Below are 16,816 nucleotides of genomic sequence, written 5' to 3'. Positions count from 1 at the left end.
GAGAGAGATAAGGGTTCGCATGATAACTTCAGAACCTTCAAATTAGATATGAGGAAGATTTTTCTCACCAAGAAATAATAGAAATCAATACCAGATCTCACAATTCAGGGAAACTGCACCTGTATACCCCCCAGTGATCCAGCAAGGGCATCCACTCTCAGGCTTTCAACACCCGAGCTGCTGCCGCTCTGGTGTGGAGACTCGCATCTCACTCCTTTCTGACCAGGATGTGTCCAGGCTGAACAGTTCCCTGACTTTGCTGTGTTAATCCCAGCAAAGATAATCTGCCTAAATCTGCTTAATTTTTCTGATAATGGAGTGATTGGTATAGAGATATGTTACCACCTTGTTCTTTCCAAGGAAGCATACTTAATTCTTAAGGTAAAAAACATTACAGCGAAAACATATTAAAAACACAGATACTAATAAGCTTACTAGATTTCATGCAACTCTAACATGGGCTCTGTCAAGAGCAGTCTTTCATCATCCCACCTTAAGGGTTTCCTTGTCGTTACAAGTTCAGAACCAGCATACTCATGAGAAATTTAGTCCACCCTTTTGATCTGGAGATTCCAGAAGCAGGTAATTACTATACAATAGGTCTCTCTCCCCAGGTCTTATTTTCAATATGTTGGCCTCAGAGGGGAAAACCTGCTTTCCCCTCACTTCAAGGAACTTCCTAGAATATCCACATCAAACATATTGTTCAAAAAGACCTTTGAACATTCTCATACCTTCCAGAGATTGCATTAATTCTGTTTTCCTGCTAAAAAAGTTCCATACAATTTCACAATATTACATAAACATTTGCATTTCTAATATAATCTACCCCAAAGGTATTAAGCCTAATTCAATAAGATTTAATTTAATTCAAGATATTGTCAAGCTGTCACACTAGACCAGGGGTAGGCAACCTATGGCACTTTTCAGTGGCAGTCACACTGCCCTGGTCCTGGCCACCGGTCTATGGGGCTCTGCATTTTAATTTAATTTTAAATGAAGCTTCTTAAACATTTTAAAAATCTTATTTACTTTACATACAATAGTTTAGTTATATATTACAGACTCATAGAAAGAGACCTTCTAAAAATGTTAAAATATATTACTGGCACGTGAAACCTTAAATTAGAGTGAATAAATGAAGACCTGGCACACCACTTCTGAAAGGTTGCCGACCCCTGCACTAGACTATTATAACATCAAACATGCCAATTTTAATGTCAAGGGAATGCAAAATAAACAAACACACAAAAGCTTCAGTTCTCCCTTGCATCTACTTTCTTATGTTCCTAAGATATCATGAAGTCAATGTGTCTTTGTTTGCCATTGCTTCAAAAGATAACAGCTCCTACATTAGTGGCTATTAACCACACAGAGGCATCAATCATCTGCCCCACACTTTCCCCTGGTTAGACTGGGAAGTTACTAACTTGGATGTACTTTTCTTAGACAGTATTGAGGGTAAATATTGGCTTTAACAGCAACTACTGTAGCTTACTAGAAAATCTACAAAATTAATCTCTCTGGTATACACCAAAATGACTTAACTTTTCAGTTTTGTCAGGTAATGTCTCACTTGAAAACATCTGATCTTTGTAAAAAACCCTTTTTCAAGTCAAAAGAAGAAGAATGTAAGAATATCAATGACAGATAATCCTGCTGTTAAAAAACTGAAGTCTCTAAAAAGGAGAGAGAATGAAAGGAGCACAGAAGAGGAGAGGTAGCACTCACCATTTTGGTATATGTATTGTGCAAGAAAAATCATGCAAGTTTTACAAACAAAACCAAAGTAAAACAGAAACTAGATGTCAACTGGAATGGATGGTCATTTCCCTGCCTCTAAATCCTACTGAAATATATTAGCTAACTCTTACATTTTGAAGCAGATATGATTCCTGGAACGAAGACATGCGCTCCTCGTAGCACTGAATTCCCACACTGGGCTCCAACAATGACTTCAGATGATTGCTTTCGCAGATCCCTCCTGAGGACACAAAGTGTAATTTCATTACAAAAACCTGCTGACATCAGTCTAGTTCAGAAAAAAGAGAGTCAGTTCATGCATGCTGTTTGAGAAAGGGTGGTGGAGAAATATGCACTTACTGTATATCAAACTTACAAGATGTAGTTCAGTCCTGATAAAAAATAAAGAATAAGACCAAGTGACAGTCCTTGGAAAAATGCAGATTCAGCCCCAAAACTGCTACTGCCAAAAATCTGATACCAATATACAAAATCAAGTTGTTAACAGATGTGAAAATCATTCTTCTCCACTTTCTCTGACAACAACAACTTAGTGTTCAAGCAGGATGCTCAAAAAGTGACCTCTTAAATTTAATAACTGCCATAAATCTTTATTACAACAAAGATTTTAACGGGACACAGGGAATTTTGCTAATAGCAACTGTGTGCAGATTGGTAATAAGGAAGGTAATGACTCAGACTTGTCAAGGACAAGTACAAATAGTGGATTATTTAGAGATTGGTACTTCAAAGAAGGATTTAAGGTCCGTGCAGGACAACCAATAATGACATACTGTCCAGTACTGTAAAAGAGAAACAGCAAATACCATAATGTAGTTTGTATACACTAGTATTGTTTATGACGTGTGGCAAATTGCGGGTACTGATCTGCTGGGTCTCACGCTTTCTCTTCTCTGGGGTAGGTTCAGGGCGCTATTGCTCGCCTCTGAACTGGTTCTTAATTACCCCACTAGTGTCCTTGGAGGAGGGGAGTGGAGAGGGAGGGACCTGGGCCCGCCCTCTACTCCAGGTCCAACCCAGGGCCTGAGGGTTGTGGTGAACCCACTTGAACTAGCGTTCCTTCCCTGGGTTATTTCCCTCTCCTATCCTTCAGCTTGTGAAGGGCTTCTGCCTCCCTTCTACACAAGCCTGGTGCCCCTTTGTCATAAATAGATAGCTAAGGGTTAATGTTCTTTTACCTGTAAAGGATTAACAAAGGGAACCACACACTGACCAGAGGACCAATCAGAAAACTGGATTTCTTCAAAGTTAGGGAGGATTTTTGGGGGTCTGAGTCTTTTGTCTGTCTCTCAGCTATGAGAAGGTCTTTCTATTGCTAATCTTCTGTTTCCAAATGTAAGTACAGGTAGAAAAACAATATAGGCTTTTATGTTGTTTTGTTTGTATTTACATGTGAGTGTTTTGCTGGAATGTTTCAAATTGGATATTTTTATAATCAGGACTGTTATTCTATATTTTTTCTTGTAAGTATAGCCTGTATGTCACTTGATACAGAGATTATGTTCATGTCTTTTCTTTCTTTTTTATATAAGTTTCTTTTTAGACTTGTTGGAGTTTCGCTCTCTGGGTAGGCTAAAGGAACGAAGGGAGGGATTTCGCTTTGTGTTAGATCTACGGAGGGTGAAGCTCGCAGCACAGGGAATTGGGTGGAGAAAGGAATACGGGGGGAGGGGAAAGAGCTGTTCTCTGTGTTTACTCTCCTAGTGTCCAGGGCGGGAAGAAGTACAGGGGAAAGAGAGATAGGATCTTTTCTGTTTCCTTGTCTTTGGGTTTGCTCTTTGTGGAAGAGAGGAGACCTGCTTCTGTATTGTGATGTAAAGAGATTGCATCAGTACTCTCAGGTAGCAGAGAGAAAGTCTGGGTGGAGAGAGAGGGGGAAGGGAATGGGTTATTCCCTTGTTGTGAGACTCAGAGTCTCTGAACTTGGGGTCCCTCCAAGGAAAGTTTGGGGGACCAGAGCGAGGCAGGTGCTGTAATTCCTGTCTGGTGGCAGCGAGATAAGATCCAAGCTGGTAATTAAGCTTGGAGGTTCATGCTATGCACCCACATTTTGGACACTAAGGTCCAGATTTGGGAAAGAGGCTTATGATACCCTTACCTAGGGTTTCTTCTGGACTTCACAATCCACCGCAGCACTCCTCCAAACGTTCTATTTCTCTCTTATCAAACTCTTCTCTTCTGCAACCTGCACTCTGCTCCAACCAAACCTTCCTCCTTCAACTCCCACAGTCTAGCTGAAGCAGGGGGTTTTTATCACATGACTGAAGTCAGGTGCTCTAATGGGAGTTAGGTGCTCTAAATGGCTACAGGTGTTCTAGTTAATCTAAAGCAAACTTTCCTCCCTTGGCAGGGAATAAGGCCCCCTGCTAACACTCTCATGCTGCCCTCTGGCCATGCTGTACCACAGACCCTATAGTTTACAAGCACACTTGACACAGTCTTGGTAAACTCAAAATTGAAAATTGTATGTAATTTTGAAGCATCATTATAAGAAAGATCATTTAGATTATCCTTCTAACTGTAAAGTCAAATTAAGCAATAGAAAAATTCAAAGAGGGCAAACAATGAGGAAACACTAAAGCTGTCTAAATGAAAACTAGAAAAAAAACAGCTTAAGTGTGAACAGTGTAGGACATCAGTGTAGGGGGATAAATGTGATCCTGGAATTCCTGTTCAACATTATCATTTACGCCACCTTCCCTAAATACAGTCATGTGAGTTTTGTATATATAAGTTTTCTAACAGAGGAATACTGTGCACTACTGCAAGACCTTATACTTTGGAGCCCTCCCAGTCCCTAGTTCTTCAGAAGAGATAATCTACCTCCTCCTAACGTACTCTGCCACAGGGCAATTACTGTAGGGAAAACTAATATGAAGTCCATTATCATAAATGGTGAAAGAAAAGATTATGGTCTTTTAAAATCAACAAAATTCTGAGGGAGTTTGAAAGATCAAAAATTGATATCTAGGACAAGACTGCATATTTTGGCTTAAAAAACACTTGCAACTTTTTAATGGTGTCTAAGTTATCAAAAATGATTAATGTAAAACGTATCATGAAACTCAGTAACACAAATTAGTTGTTAAAGTCTTAAAATTACAAACCTGGGTCCAATGACAGGAATAAGTAAGATGTCCTGGAGTTCTGGGTGCTGAAGAACTGGCACACTAAGATCTTTAAACTGCTGTTGAATTTTTTAAAAAACAAAACAAAAGAACATTAACAACAATGCTTTAAAAAGTACTTTATTGTTCTTGGAATTAATTATTTTTCAGTTTACACTTTATACCTGTGAATGGTAGAACAGTCTCTTTAAGTGATGAGAAGCTGAGAAATCCTACATTAGGAAATTCTGTATATTATAAATACTCAAGCTAAAACACAGAGATAAATGAGTACATTCAGAAATGCAAAGACCACAATAGGAGTCATTGACAGGATTCATTACAGAGCACAGGAGTGAGTCCTGAACATTCATGTGCTCCTGGAGCCTATTTTTTCTGGAACAAGAAGTCTAGGCAATGCTACAGTCAGACACACTATTACTAATAATAGACAAAGAAAGGCTAAAATTAGATGAAGATTTGCTCAATGTATTCATGTGGAGATCTTTCCTATTTGACATCTCAGATGCTCATTTTGGTGGCTCATTTTAACTGAGAGATGTGAGAAGCTGTGGATGGGTGTTAGGGACCTGATTTCACATTAATCTGAAAAGGCTCTAAACTGAGTTGCCATTTTAAAACTGTTCCTAGATTTTCATAAGTGGTGTCTTTCCACACATCCCAAATAACTGGAAATCAGTGCACATCTTATAAAGAGGTATTTTCTCCTTCTAAACAAATCTGTATGCTTTGTGATGTTATTAAAACAGGCATTAATGTTATAGCTTCTTTCTGGAGTATACTTTGAATTAAAACTGTTTATTAATCATGGAGAAGCTAGCTGTATCTCTGTTTTTAGCAAAGCATTTTCCCTTACAAAGCAAAAAAAAATTGACTAAAATACCAATTCTAGATTCCTAGAATGAGTTGTATGATAAAACAAGCATAACTCATTACCCTCCTAGGAAAAAGGTGGAGTAGCGTCTCCTGCTTTTGCATTACAGAAACGTCTTGGCTCCTGGCATGCAGTTGCTGTCTGTAAACCCACCAACATCAATATTTTATTTATAGAAGAACCGCATCTTCTCAGAAAGACTGAAGGGATATCATAGGATATCTAAACCATTTATTTTCAGATCTTCTGGCTTACAATCAATTATCTCTGTCAGATGAAGACAGTTATAAAATAAATAGAACAAAAAAAAATCCAAAAATTTACTAAACATCAAAGCATTTTCTGACAAGTTATACCAGCAGGGGGGAATCGCTCAAGTTATTTGGATACTTGGTTTCTTTCAATTTCACACACTTCTTAAATAAGACATTGCAACATCAGTTCATTTTTCTGTCACCTTTTATTAAAAATAAGCTCTATACTTGTTGCATATATCTTCTCAGACTACTAGTTTCTATTTCTGTTGTCTTGTCTAGATTGCAGTGCCTTCCTTCTATGTTTGTAAAGCATTTAGCACAAAGCCGCCCAAATCCTAATTAGGGTCTACAGGTGCTACTATAATACAAATAATCCACGAGTATTATGTGGTCCTTATTTATAGATTTTAAATTTCTGAAGGAATGTGCACGTTTTGAAAATGCAAAGTGAGAAATTATATTCCTCTGAATCAATTGCTGGTATTTTTTATTAGACCCTATCTACAACTAAACTCAAGTTCTTCAGAACGTTGCAAAAAAAAAAAAAAAAAAAGGGTCTCTTCTTCTCTTGATGAAAGCACCATTGGTCTAGGGCACTACGGGTATTTTAACTTCCTTTGATGTATCAGATATTGACTAGTACTGGACTTAACTCACAGACTCTACTTTTGTTTCCATTTGACTCTGAAAGTGCTAATAGGATTTTCATCCCAGCACCGAACTGAAAGTAGACATACCCATCAAGTTTAGGAATTGTTTCCATTATTTGAAAAAAGGCTTTTGCAATCACCTACAAAACCAGAAATCTTGTAGCTATCTTTAGTGATAACCAAGATACAAAACTGCACAAACCTTGTGGATCTCTTCAAACAGCAGATTTTTCACTTGTTTCACTGAAGCCAAGTGAGTGTTAACTCTAACAGTTGTGAAAGCTGGAGGATGAGTTAGACAATTTAACAGAGATTCATATTTCCTCTCCGCTTCCAGAGTGCCTAAAGCACTTATGAGCTAAAAGAAAAAAATATATATTAATAGTAAACAGTTTTATGTAGTAGTGCTTGTTGTAGTCAAAAAGTTTAAATCAACTTTTACTTTGTGTATGTCATGTAATAGACCCTCAGATGCTTGTGCAGCTCCCACTGACTTCAGTGAGAATCACATTCGCACACTTGAGGGCAGAGTCTGGCTGCTGAAAAGACCAGTCTATTTATTGAGTAAGAGTATTCTAAACAAGCCGATATTGGAACAGGCATTAAAATTAATCTTCATTTATTTGATATTGCGCTATTAAGTGATATGCCTAGCTGCTGTACAAAGCAACAGGTATACAGAGACAAAAAAAACAGACTTCAACTCAAAGTTACTCTGTGGGAGGTGGGGTGTTTTTTTTTCCCCTGATGGGGGGATGGTGGTAGTGATGATTGTTCTTGGAAGACTTTAAAGAAGATTACAATTAGTAGATTGTGATACCCCAATATGAGTTTTCTTGGAACTTGTTAATTAACTAAACATTTATTAACAGTATATTCACTTATTAAAAATCCCAAAAAGTTTAAAAACAAAATTTCATATTATACCTATATTCATACTTTTAGAAATCACACATTAGACTAGTCCTTATAACTTCTAGATGGAATTAACAATCCTAGTCCCTAATCCTTCAATGAGCAGTGTGCAGTCTGACTCCTGAATCCACACAGGACCATTGAAGTCAATGATGCTCTGCATGGAGGTCATTACAGGATCAGAGCCCTTTGCTTAAAAGCTCTAACTCTAAATACTAAAGATACACTTTTACTGTGCAAGGCATTTATCAGGAACTTCATACAAAAAGTAAAGTTAAAAGATTGTAAATGGCTGCACAGTTCAGCATTCAACCAATGAAAGGCAAATTTGTTCATACAGGCTGACTGGTTGTGTTACCTTCATCACATACCTCCTTATTTCTAAACATGGTTCCAAGGTATTCTTCAACTTCTGGTTGCAGTAATATTTTTGAAAAAAAAGACATTTTCCTTTATAGTGCAATAGCCTTCCTGGTAAACAACAGCAATAAATGCATTAATGTTTTCTTTAATAAAGATGTTTAATTTGCATAATTCATAATAACCAAATGAAAAGGGCTGGAAAAAAATCAGGTTGTGTTGTGTACGAGTTATTCAGCAGTACCGTAAGAAAATATATGGGACATTCTGAGGCACATAATTAGGTGAGTCACATGGCATGACACCCTCTCCTCCAGGTTTCTCACCAATGATTTCATGAAAACAGTAAGAAATTTTTCAAAACACTGATTTTTAAGTATTACGCCTCACAGTAAAGTGAATGGATTTGAATAACTTACTAAAACCCAATGCAACTTTTTACAAGATGTATCCCTAAATTATGAGCAGCAAAGAGTCCTGTGGCACCTTATAGACTAATAGACATTTTGGAGCATGAGCTTTCGTGGGTGAATACCCACTTCGTCGGATGCGTGACGAATTTATAATTCATATAAATTATGAGTTATGGTGGTGTTTGTACTGGCTAGATCAGGGGTAGGCAACCTATGACACGCGTGCTGAAGGCCGCATGCGAGCTGATTTTCAGTGGCACTCACGCTGCCAGGGTCCTGGCCACCGGTCCGGGGGCTCTGAATTTTAATTTTAAATGAAGCTTCTTAAACATTTTAAAAATCTTATATACTTTACATACAACAATAGTTTAGTTATGTATTATAGACTTCTAGAAAGAGACCTTCTAAAAACGTTCAAATGTATTACTGGCATGCAAAACCTTAAATTAGGGTGAATAAATGAAGACTCGGCACACCACTTCTGAAAGGTTCCTAACTCCTGGGCTAGATGGTGGAGTTGTACTTTCATTCAGAATTGCAAACATAGCTCAGGACACATCTACAGTGCAACTGTTAATTGTATTTTAAAATGTGTTAATTAACTATTTGAAATTGCATTTTACACAAAGACTCTATTTTAACAATCTGATTATTCCATTAATAAATTGCTTGCCACATAAAGGGACCAGTGATGATAAAAAAACACAACTTCACATTCATGTAAATTGTTTTATCACAACTACAAAGATAAAGATACATCCTTTAATTAGTCGGGAGGACTGGAGAGGGTTACACAGTGAATGGTTTTAAGACACCATTGTGTAAAGGTTCGGGCACCTAAGAAAGGAATGCTTGGGACTTTTGGCACTTAGGAAAGCATCTGAGATGTCTCGGGTTTTTGTTCATGTCAAGGAAGCAGTCGAGGTTTTTGGTATAAGAAAGGTGATGCATGGGCAGAGGAGACTAGATTTGGTGGGAGTGCAAGAGGGGGGTTGAATTGCTCATTCCCACCTTTAGCAACCCTTGAAAGGAATGAGCTGCCTCACTACACCCTGTCCCTGTATCTAGCACTATGTCCCCAGGACCAATAAGCACACTGCCTTGATGTTTCTACTAAATTTAACCACCACTGAAAGTTAACGTTTCCATTTAAAGTCTCATTAAATGTTAGCATTAATATCTTAGGAACTGTCACATTGTCTCATCTCCAATCTAGTGTTTCAGAATGTTTAGGAGTAAGGAAAGATAGGGGACTTTTTTATTTACTTAAAAGAAGTCTATTCATCATGTTTCAGTTTTGAAGTATGATGAATATAACTTCTTTTTTAAAAAAAATCTTTTTTAAAAAAACAGATTCTCAAAACACAATTAAGCACCAATTTAAATCAAATCTGAAAATATTACTTGTAGAACTCAGGTCTCCACTCAATAGTATTACAGTATGAACATTGTACATAAACATGTGGATATGAATATTTTCATAGTATAAGTGACCTAAAACTTCCAGACATGTCTCCATAGAAAAGTGGTAATAAGTCTGATCTGGTTTAGCATTAGGTTTCTCTGGTTTCTTTTCAGCTCTTGTAAATCTTTCATTATGATATTACACTGGCAATATGGTTTGCTTTCACCCCTATATGTATGGTATGGATCGCATAAACTCCCTCCAAAAAGGGCCAAAAAAGTAACCAAAGGTTCACTTAGTTAATATCAAAATGTGCAGCTATACTGAAACTGCTCAGCTATGTGACAAGACAGAAGTGTTTGCACTGCCATGTAACTAGTTACATAACTATTTTTATTTTCGTAATCCCTTACAGGCTATTTGTTCAATGGCCAGGTTTTCAGGCACCTGAAGATCCAGATAGGCAACAAGTGGAATTTTCAGAAGTGCCTTGGTACAGACAACTCCCATTTAAATCAAAAGGGAGGGAGTCTCGGTGTTTATCTGCCTTTTTAGGTGCCTAAATACCTCTAAAAAGCCCCGTGAAGAGGGAAGCGTGGAGGGCAGTTCCTCCCGTCCAGACTACGCATACCAGGGCCCTCCCTACAGCCAGCAGGTGTGACTGCAGGCGGGGCACACGTACCCACACTCAGGGGCGGCTCTAGACATTTCGCCGCCCCAAGCACGGCGGCATGCCGGGGGGGGGGGCTGTCGGTCACTGGTCCCGCAGCTCCGGTGGACCTTCCGCAGGCGTGCCGAAGCGACCGGCAGAGCCCCCCGCGGCATGCTGGGCCTGGAGCCGCCCCTGCCACACTTGGCGCTACCCGGGCCAATACTGCTAAAGCAGCAAGATTTTTCGGTACCCAGGGCTCGGGAGTGGTTGCACGGGTAACACTAGCGAACTGCAGCACAGGCGCCATTCTCTCCACCCCCTGGCTGGGTCACGTCCATACTCCGGCAGCTCCGGGGACACTTACTCCACCTGGGCCGCGCGCACTGCCCGCAGTAGCTCCAGGGACCCCAGGAACGTGCAGCGACGGGCCTGGAGGCTCAGCGCAGAGAGCGTCCCGTGCGAGTCGCTCGAAGCGTGCTCCGTCCCACTGGGCGCGTACATTGACTCGCGAACGGGCCCACTGGGGGAAGTAGGCAGTTGCAGCACCCGAGCTGCGTGGACAGCGCGTCCAGCAAGTAGGGCGAGGCTCACAGGCCACAAGTCGACCTGGCCTGAGTTTGGGCGGGGGATTCCTACTGCCCCTTCGCCAATCAGCGACTACGGAGCCCCCCGACAGGCGCAAACGACACTCCACAGCCGGCACTTCCCGCCCTACGTCAGCCTCGTCCCGCCTCTTCCGGGGACGAGCGAAAATAACTCCGTCCGACCCACTAGGATTTGGTCGCTGCGCTCACGGGCCGGCCAAGTGATTGGTTTACGCCTGGCAACAACACGCAGGCGCGCGCCAGACGGCCAGAACGGGGCGGTTGCGTATTATGGCTTGGAGCTCGAATTTTGGCTTATTGCGCACTGCCGTTCCCGCTCCCTCAGCCCTGTCAGCGAGAACGAGAACAGCGCTTGGTTTCGCGAGCGGGATGCCGCCCGGGGCGTGGGAGGGCGCGTGGTGCCGCTTGTCTCAGCTCAGCCCTTTCATAGGACAGGCACCAGGGACAGGGCTGGCTCTGTGGATTCATAGACTCCTTAAATCGTCCCTTTGACCCTGGACAACTCACGCGGTCTGTTTAAAAGCCCAGCCACACGTATTGGAAAAACCTCTGTCAAGCATTACCAGAGCACTCCACCCCCCCCACTTTTTTTTTAGGTGAATTCCAGCTTTCCCCCGTACAGGATAAGAACAGCCGGCGGGCAGCCCACTGAATGCCCTCACGAACGCGAAGCAAACACAGGGTGAAACAGAGGAGAAGGCGGGAAGAAGAAGATTTCTCTACACGGTTTTTGACGTGCTATAGCTCTATACTGCACTGCAACAGGAACCAACAAAATCAGTTCGTGACCTTTTTAAAGTTTTTTATCCTGTTGTATGGGCCCTGGTGCCTGTAAAACCTGCCTCTGTTCACAGGGGAATGCCGGGGGCGTGGGGCTGGAGAACTAGCGAAATGGTGACAGACCACCCGACCGAAGGGAAGGTGAGCCACTGAACGGGACGGGATTTTGTCAGTTAAACTTTAGTTTTGGTTAACACGGCTCACCGCCAGCAGCACGATTCACGTTCCCTGCGCAGACGGGCCGTGCGTGTGCCCAGCACCTCGGAAGCCCCGTTTGCTTGCTCTGCATTTTCCCACTTTACAGTAGCACTGCAGTTACGCCCTGTCTTCCTAGTGAGAGCGTGTTCCGTTGACCCCGGGGGACTGGCCGCTTGGGCTTCGGGTGGTGAGGTGCTCGTCTCCGAAGCCCAGCCCCTGCCCTGCCCCCCGCGGAGCCCCACTGCCGCAAAGGGGACAATGGCCCGGGTGGTACAGCAGCCGTTTAAAGCAGCGCAGGCTTCCCGAATGAGTATGGGGGAGGAGTGGGGTCCCCTGAAGCTCCGCTTTGCCATCAGTACTTCGTATAGCGCAGATGTCAATTTTTCTAACCTAGCGCTAAAATTCCCACGTTTGCGTTGAAATTCCCAAGCTAAAAAGTATTTTTCAGTGCTTCTGTAGCTTGGGAAATTTCCCCAAACCGGGGATTTGGAAGTAAAATTTTCAACTTGGGAATTGGGATTTTCGTTTCAAAACTCTTTACTCAAAAATTTCCCAGATTGGCGGAAATTTCCCAGGCCTAGACCCCGCTTTGCCATTGAGCAGCAGCACCGCGGGCATGTTTGAAGCGAATGCAACCCCAAAGCCCCACGGGTGAGGGTGACGCCACGTACCATTTTTTCCCGTAAGAAGGACGTAATGTGCGTATGACGTTGACAATTGGGCAACGCAGTGACGCACGGGGGTCGCGGAAGATGGGCTGCAGTGGCTGGCTGGGGAGCGCGGGTAAGGGTGGCTCCGCCTACTTTTGCCTTTCCGGGCTCTGTTCCCTTGGCCACCGGTAGCCGCTGCCTTCGAAGCTCCTTGCGCCGTGCTGGTGGCTGCCTTGCCTCTGTTGTCGTGGGGACGCTCGGAGCGTGACGTCGTCTCGGCCGCGGGACGGGCCTGCCCAGCCTGTCTAGCCATGGGCCTGATATTTGCTAAGCTGCTGGAGTTTCTTTTGTTGATCAGGGTGAGCAGTGTCTGGGCGGGCGGGTCTTTGCGGCTCCGGGGGCCGCTTGGACGGGACGGAAACGCCCTCGGATGTTGAGGAGCAGGTGGAGGGTTAGCTCTGTGAGCTGGGGGAGGGGAGTGTGTGTGTGTGTGAAGGGGGAGGGTCGTAGACTGGCATTGAAAGGGGGGGTCATCGAGGGGGTTCGCAGGCTGGCATTGAAGGGGGGGCAACCAGGTTGGGAGGGGTCGTAGGCTGGACTTGAAAGGGGGTGATCCGGGGGGGGGTCGCAGCTGGCATTGAAGGGAGGAACGTCCAGGGTTGCGGGGGTGTCGTAGGCTGCATTGAAGGGGGAACGTCCGAGGTTGGGGGTGGTCGCAGGCTGGTATTGAGGGGGGAACGTCTGGGGCTGGGTGGGGGGGCCGTAGGCTGGTATTGCAAAGGGGGAATACCCGGGGTTGGGCGGGGTTGTAGGCTGGCATTGAAGGGGGAATGCCCGGCGTTGGGGGGGGTCGTAGGCTGGCATTGAAGAGGGGAGGTTGAGTTCAGTGGAGGGTGGTCAAATGGACCCTATTCTTTCAAACTTATTTTCTCATCACTGCAACAGCAGAGGCTTTCAAGGTCTCACTAGCTAGGATTCTCCTCTCCTTCTGAGTCCTATTCTGTGAAAGTGTGCATCCAAACTGCAATCAGCTGGGAAACAATGCTGTTAAAATAATGTAATGTTGGCTGTGTCAAATTGAAAGGGTCCGAACTTTCCAGTTGGTGTCTTTGCAAAGTAAGTTGTCATGGGATAAGAGGGAAGGTTCTATCAAAGATTGGTAACTGGTTAGAAAATAGGAAACAAAGGGTGGGAATAAATCGTCAGTTTTCTGAATGGAGAGAGGTAAATAGTGGTGTCACCCAGGGGTCTCTACTGGGACCAGTCCTATTCAACATATTCATAAATAACCTGGATAAAGGGGTGAACAGTGAGGTGGCAAAATTTGCAGATGATACAAAACTACTCAAGATAGTTAAGTCCCAAGCAGGTTGCAAAGAGCAGCTACAGAAGGATTTCTCAAAACTGGGTGACTGGGCAACAAAATGGCAGATGAAATTCAGTGTTGATAAATGCAAAGTAATATGCAATGGAAAACATAATCCTAACTGTACATATAAAATGTTGGGGTCTAAATTAGCTGTTACCACTCGAGAGAGATCTTGGAGTCATTGTGGATAGTTCTGAAAACATCCACTCGTTGTGCAGAGGCGTCAAAAAAGAAAACAGAATGTTGGAAATCATTAAGAAAGGGATAGATAATAAGAGAGAAAATATCATATTGCCTCTATATAAATCAATGATATGCCCACGTCTTGAATATTGCGTGCAGATGTGATCGCCTCATCTCAAAAAGGATATATTGGATGTGGAAAAGGTTCAGAAAAGGGCAACAGAAACTATTAGGGGTATGGAACAGCTTCTATATGAGGAGAGATTTAAAAGGGTGGGACTTTTTAGCTTGGAAAAGAGATAGCTAAGTGAGGATACAATAGAGATAAAATGACTAGTGTGGAGAAAGTAAATAAGTGTTGTTTATGTCTTCTCATAATACAAGAACTAGGGGTCACCAAATGAAATTAATAGGCAGCAGGTTTAAAACAAACACAATGCACAGTCAACCTGTGGAACTCTTTGCCAGAGGATATTGTGAAGACCAAGACTATAACAGGGTTCAAAAAAGAACTAGATAAATTTAATAGAGAATAGGTCCATCAATGGCTATTAGCCAGAATGGGCTGGGATAGTGTCCATAGCCTCTGTTTGCCAGAAGCTGAGAACGGATGATAGGGAATGTCCGATGGATCAGTTGATTACCTGTTCTGTTCATTCCCTCTGGGGCACCTGGTGTTGGCCACTATTGGAAGACAGATTATTGGGCTAGATGGACCTTGGTCTGACCCAGTGTGACCATTCTTATGTATGCATAGAATTGGGTTTACTTTTTTTTTGGTCCATGATCTTTCCAGCACCCATAAAATATCACTTTCAAGCATAAAATTGCTGACAGGCAAAATATGAATGGTGTTAATTCCATAAAGCTTGTATATACATAGTTAAGGGTTAATGCCTCTTTTACCTGTAAAGGGTTAAGAAGTTCACCTAGCCTAGCTGACACCTGACCAGAGGAACCAATGGGGGAACAAGATGTTTCAAACGGAAGGAGGGAAGTTTTCCTTTGTTTAGAGTCTCAGTTTCAGCTGGAGTAAAAAAGATCAAGGAACCAGCCTCTTATCAGAGTAGTAAGTTTTAGAAAGGGGTAAATAGGTTTATGTTTATTTTCTTTGTAACTTGTCTTGGTACCATTAAGGGAATTATCAAAATTGGGTATTTGGGTATTTTTTTTTGTGTAACTAAGTTTTTGCCCAGGGGAACATCCTCTGTGTTTGGAATCTGTTGTCTGTGAGATAGCTGGTATGCTACTCTCTCCCAGAGGGTTTTCTTTTACCTTTCTTTTCTTTAATTAAAAGCCATTTTCTTAATGCCTGATTGATTCTTGCCTTGTTTTTAGATCCAAGGGGGTGGATCTGGATCCACCAGGCGTTGGTGGGAGAAAGGAGGGAGGATGGTTAATTTCTCCTTGTTTTAAAATCCAAGGGGTTTGGATCTGTGTTCACCGGGGAACTGGTGAAGTCCCTCAAGACTACCAAGGGAAGAAGGTAGTACTTGGGGGTGGTGGCAGTGATACCAGATCTAAGCTAGTAATTAAGCTTAGAAGTGTCCATGCAGGTCCCCACATCTTACCCTAAAGTTCAGAGTGGGGAATGAACCTGACATAGTCCTTAACTTTGGGGATTTTTTTAGTAGTGTGAAATGGTTGCACATCTCTGATACTGATTTGTTTTTATTGCTCACAGTAAGCAGTTTTTAAAGTCTTGTTTGGTTAAATTATTTGACTTGGTTGAAAGTATGCTAGTTTAATGTGTTTGCTTCGTTTTTAAAATGCTAAAGTAAATAAATTGCAAGACTGTAATTAAGCTGTTATAGTGAAGAGTGTAGTTTTGCCCTTAAACAGAGTATCCATTTTGAGGCATAGGTTTATAAGGCTTAGGGTGAAAATCCTGCCTCATAGAAGGGTTAGGGTAGGGTCGCAGATGACTTGCAGGCATCTAACTTAGAAAGTTAGAATACTCAAGGAGTTGATATCTGAGCCTCTAGCTATTATCTTTGGAAAGTCATGGAGACGAGAGAATTCCAGAAGACTGGGAAGGGCAATATAGTGCCCATCTATAAAAAAGGGAAATAAAAACAACCCAGGAAACTAAGACCAGTTAGTTTAACTTCTGTGCCAGGGAAGATATGGATGGCAAGTAATTAAAGAAATCACTTGGAAGTGCAAACACTTGGAAAGTGGTAAGGTGATAGGGAATAACCAGCATGGATTGTAAAGAACAATCGTGTCAAACCAATCTGATGGCTTCTTTGATAGGATAACGAGTCTTGTGGATAAGAGAAGCGGTGGATGTGGTATACCTGACTTTAGTAAGGCATTTGATATGGTCTCGCATTGATATCCTTATCGATAAACTAGGCAAATACAATTTAGATGGGGCTATTATAAGGTGGATGCCAAACTGCTGATAACCATACTCAGAGAGTAGTTAATTAATGGCTCCCAATCCCTGCTGGAAAGGTATAACAAGTGGAGTTCCGCAGGGTTGCTGGTTTGGGACTGGCTCTGTTCAATATCTTCATCAACATACTTGGACGTTGGATAGAAAGTAAGCTTACGTTTGCAAACGATACCAAACTGGGGAGGGATTGCAACTGCTTTGGAGACAGGATA

General features: G+C 42.3%; 2 protein-coding genes across 3 annotated transcripts in view; one reads left to right on the top strand and one right to left on the bottom strand.

Moving 5' to 3' along the window:
• Positions 1–10,847, bottom strand: part of NSUN6 (NOP2/Sun RNA methyltransferase 6) — a 44,726-nt gene extending 33,879 nt beyond the window's left edge. Inside the window, exons 1-5 of one of the 2 annotated variants that reach the window (XM_075062309.1) lie at positions 10,783–10,847; positions 7,960–8,059; positions 6,876–7,031; positions 4,872–4,951; positions 1,875–1,984 (exon numbers count right to left, since the gene is read on the bottom strand). In XM_075062309.1, coding sequence (XP_074918410.1) covers positions 1,875–1,984; positions 4,872–4,951; positions 6,876–7,031; positions 7,960–8,034 — 421 coding nt within the window. In that variant the 5' untranslated portion in view covers positions 8,035–8,059; positions 10,783–10,847. Of the gene's footprint in view, positions 1–1,874; positions 1,985–4,871; positions 4,952–6,875; positions 7,032–7,959; positions 8,060–10,333; positions 10,464–10,782 lie in introns of those variants that run through there. The other variant, XM_032777582.2, reaches the window with a different exon arrangement.
• Positions 10,848–12,894: 2,047 nt separating this feature from the next.
• Positions 12,895–16,816, top strand: part of ARL5B (ARF like GTPase 5B) — a 33,330-nt gene continuing 29,408 nt past the window's right edge. The window contains exon 1 of the mRNA XM_032777584.2: positions 12,895–13,010. The gene's annotated coding sequence lies outside the window, so the exon portion shown is untranslated. The remainder of the gene's footprint in view (positions 13,011–16,816) is intronic.

This window comes from Chelonoidis abingdonii, chromosome 2, assembly GCF_003597395.2.
Source record: "Chelonoidis abingdonii isolate Lonesome George chromosome 2, CheloAbing_2.0, whole genome shotgun sequence".
Lineage (NCBI taxonomy): Eukaryota > Metazoa > Chordata > Testudines > Testudinidae > Chelonoidis > Chelonoidis abingdonii.
The sequence above is the reverse complement of the archived record's forward strand: the minus strand, read 5'-3'. Positions and strand labels throughout refer to the sequence as shown.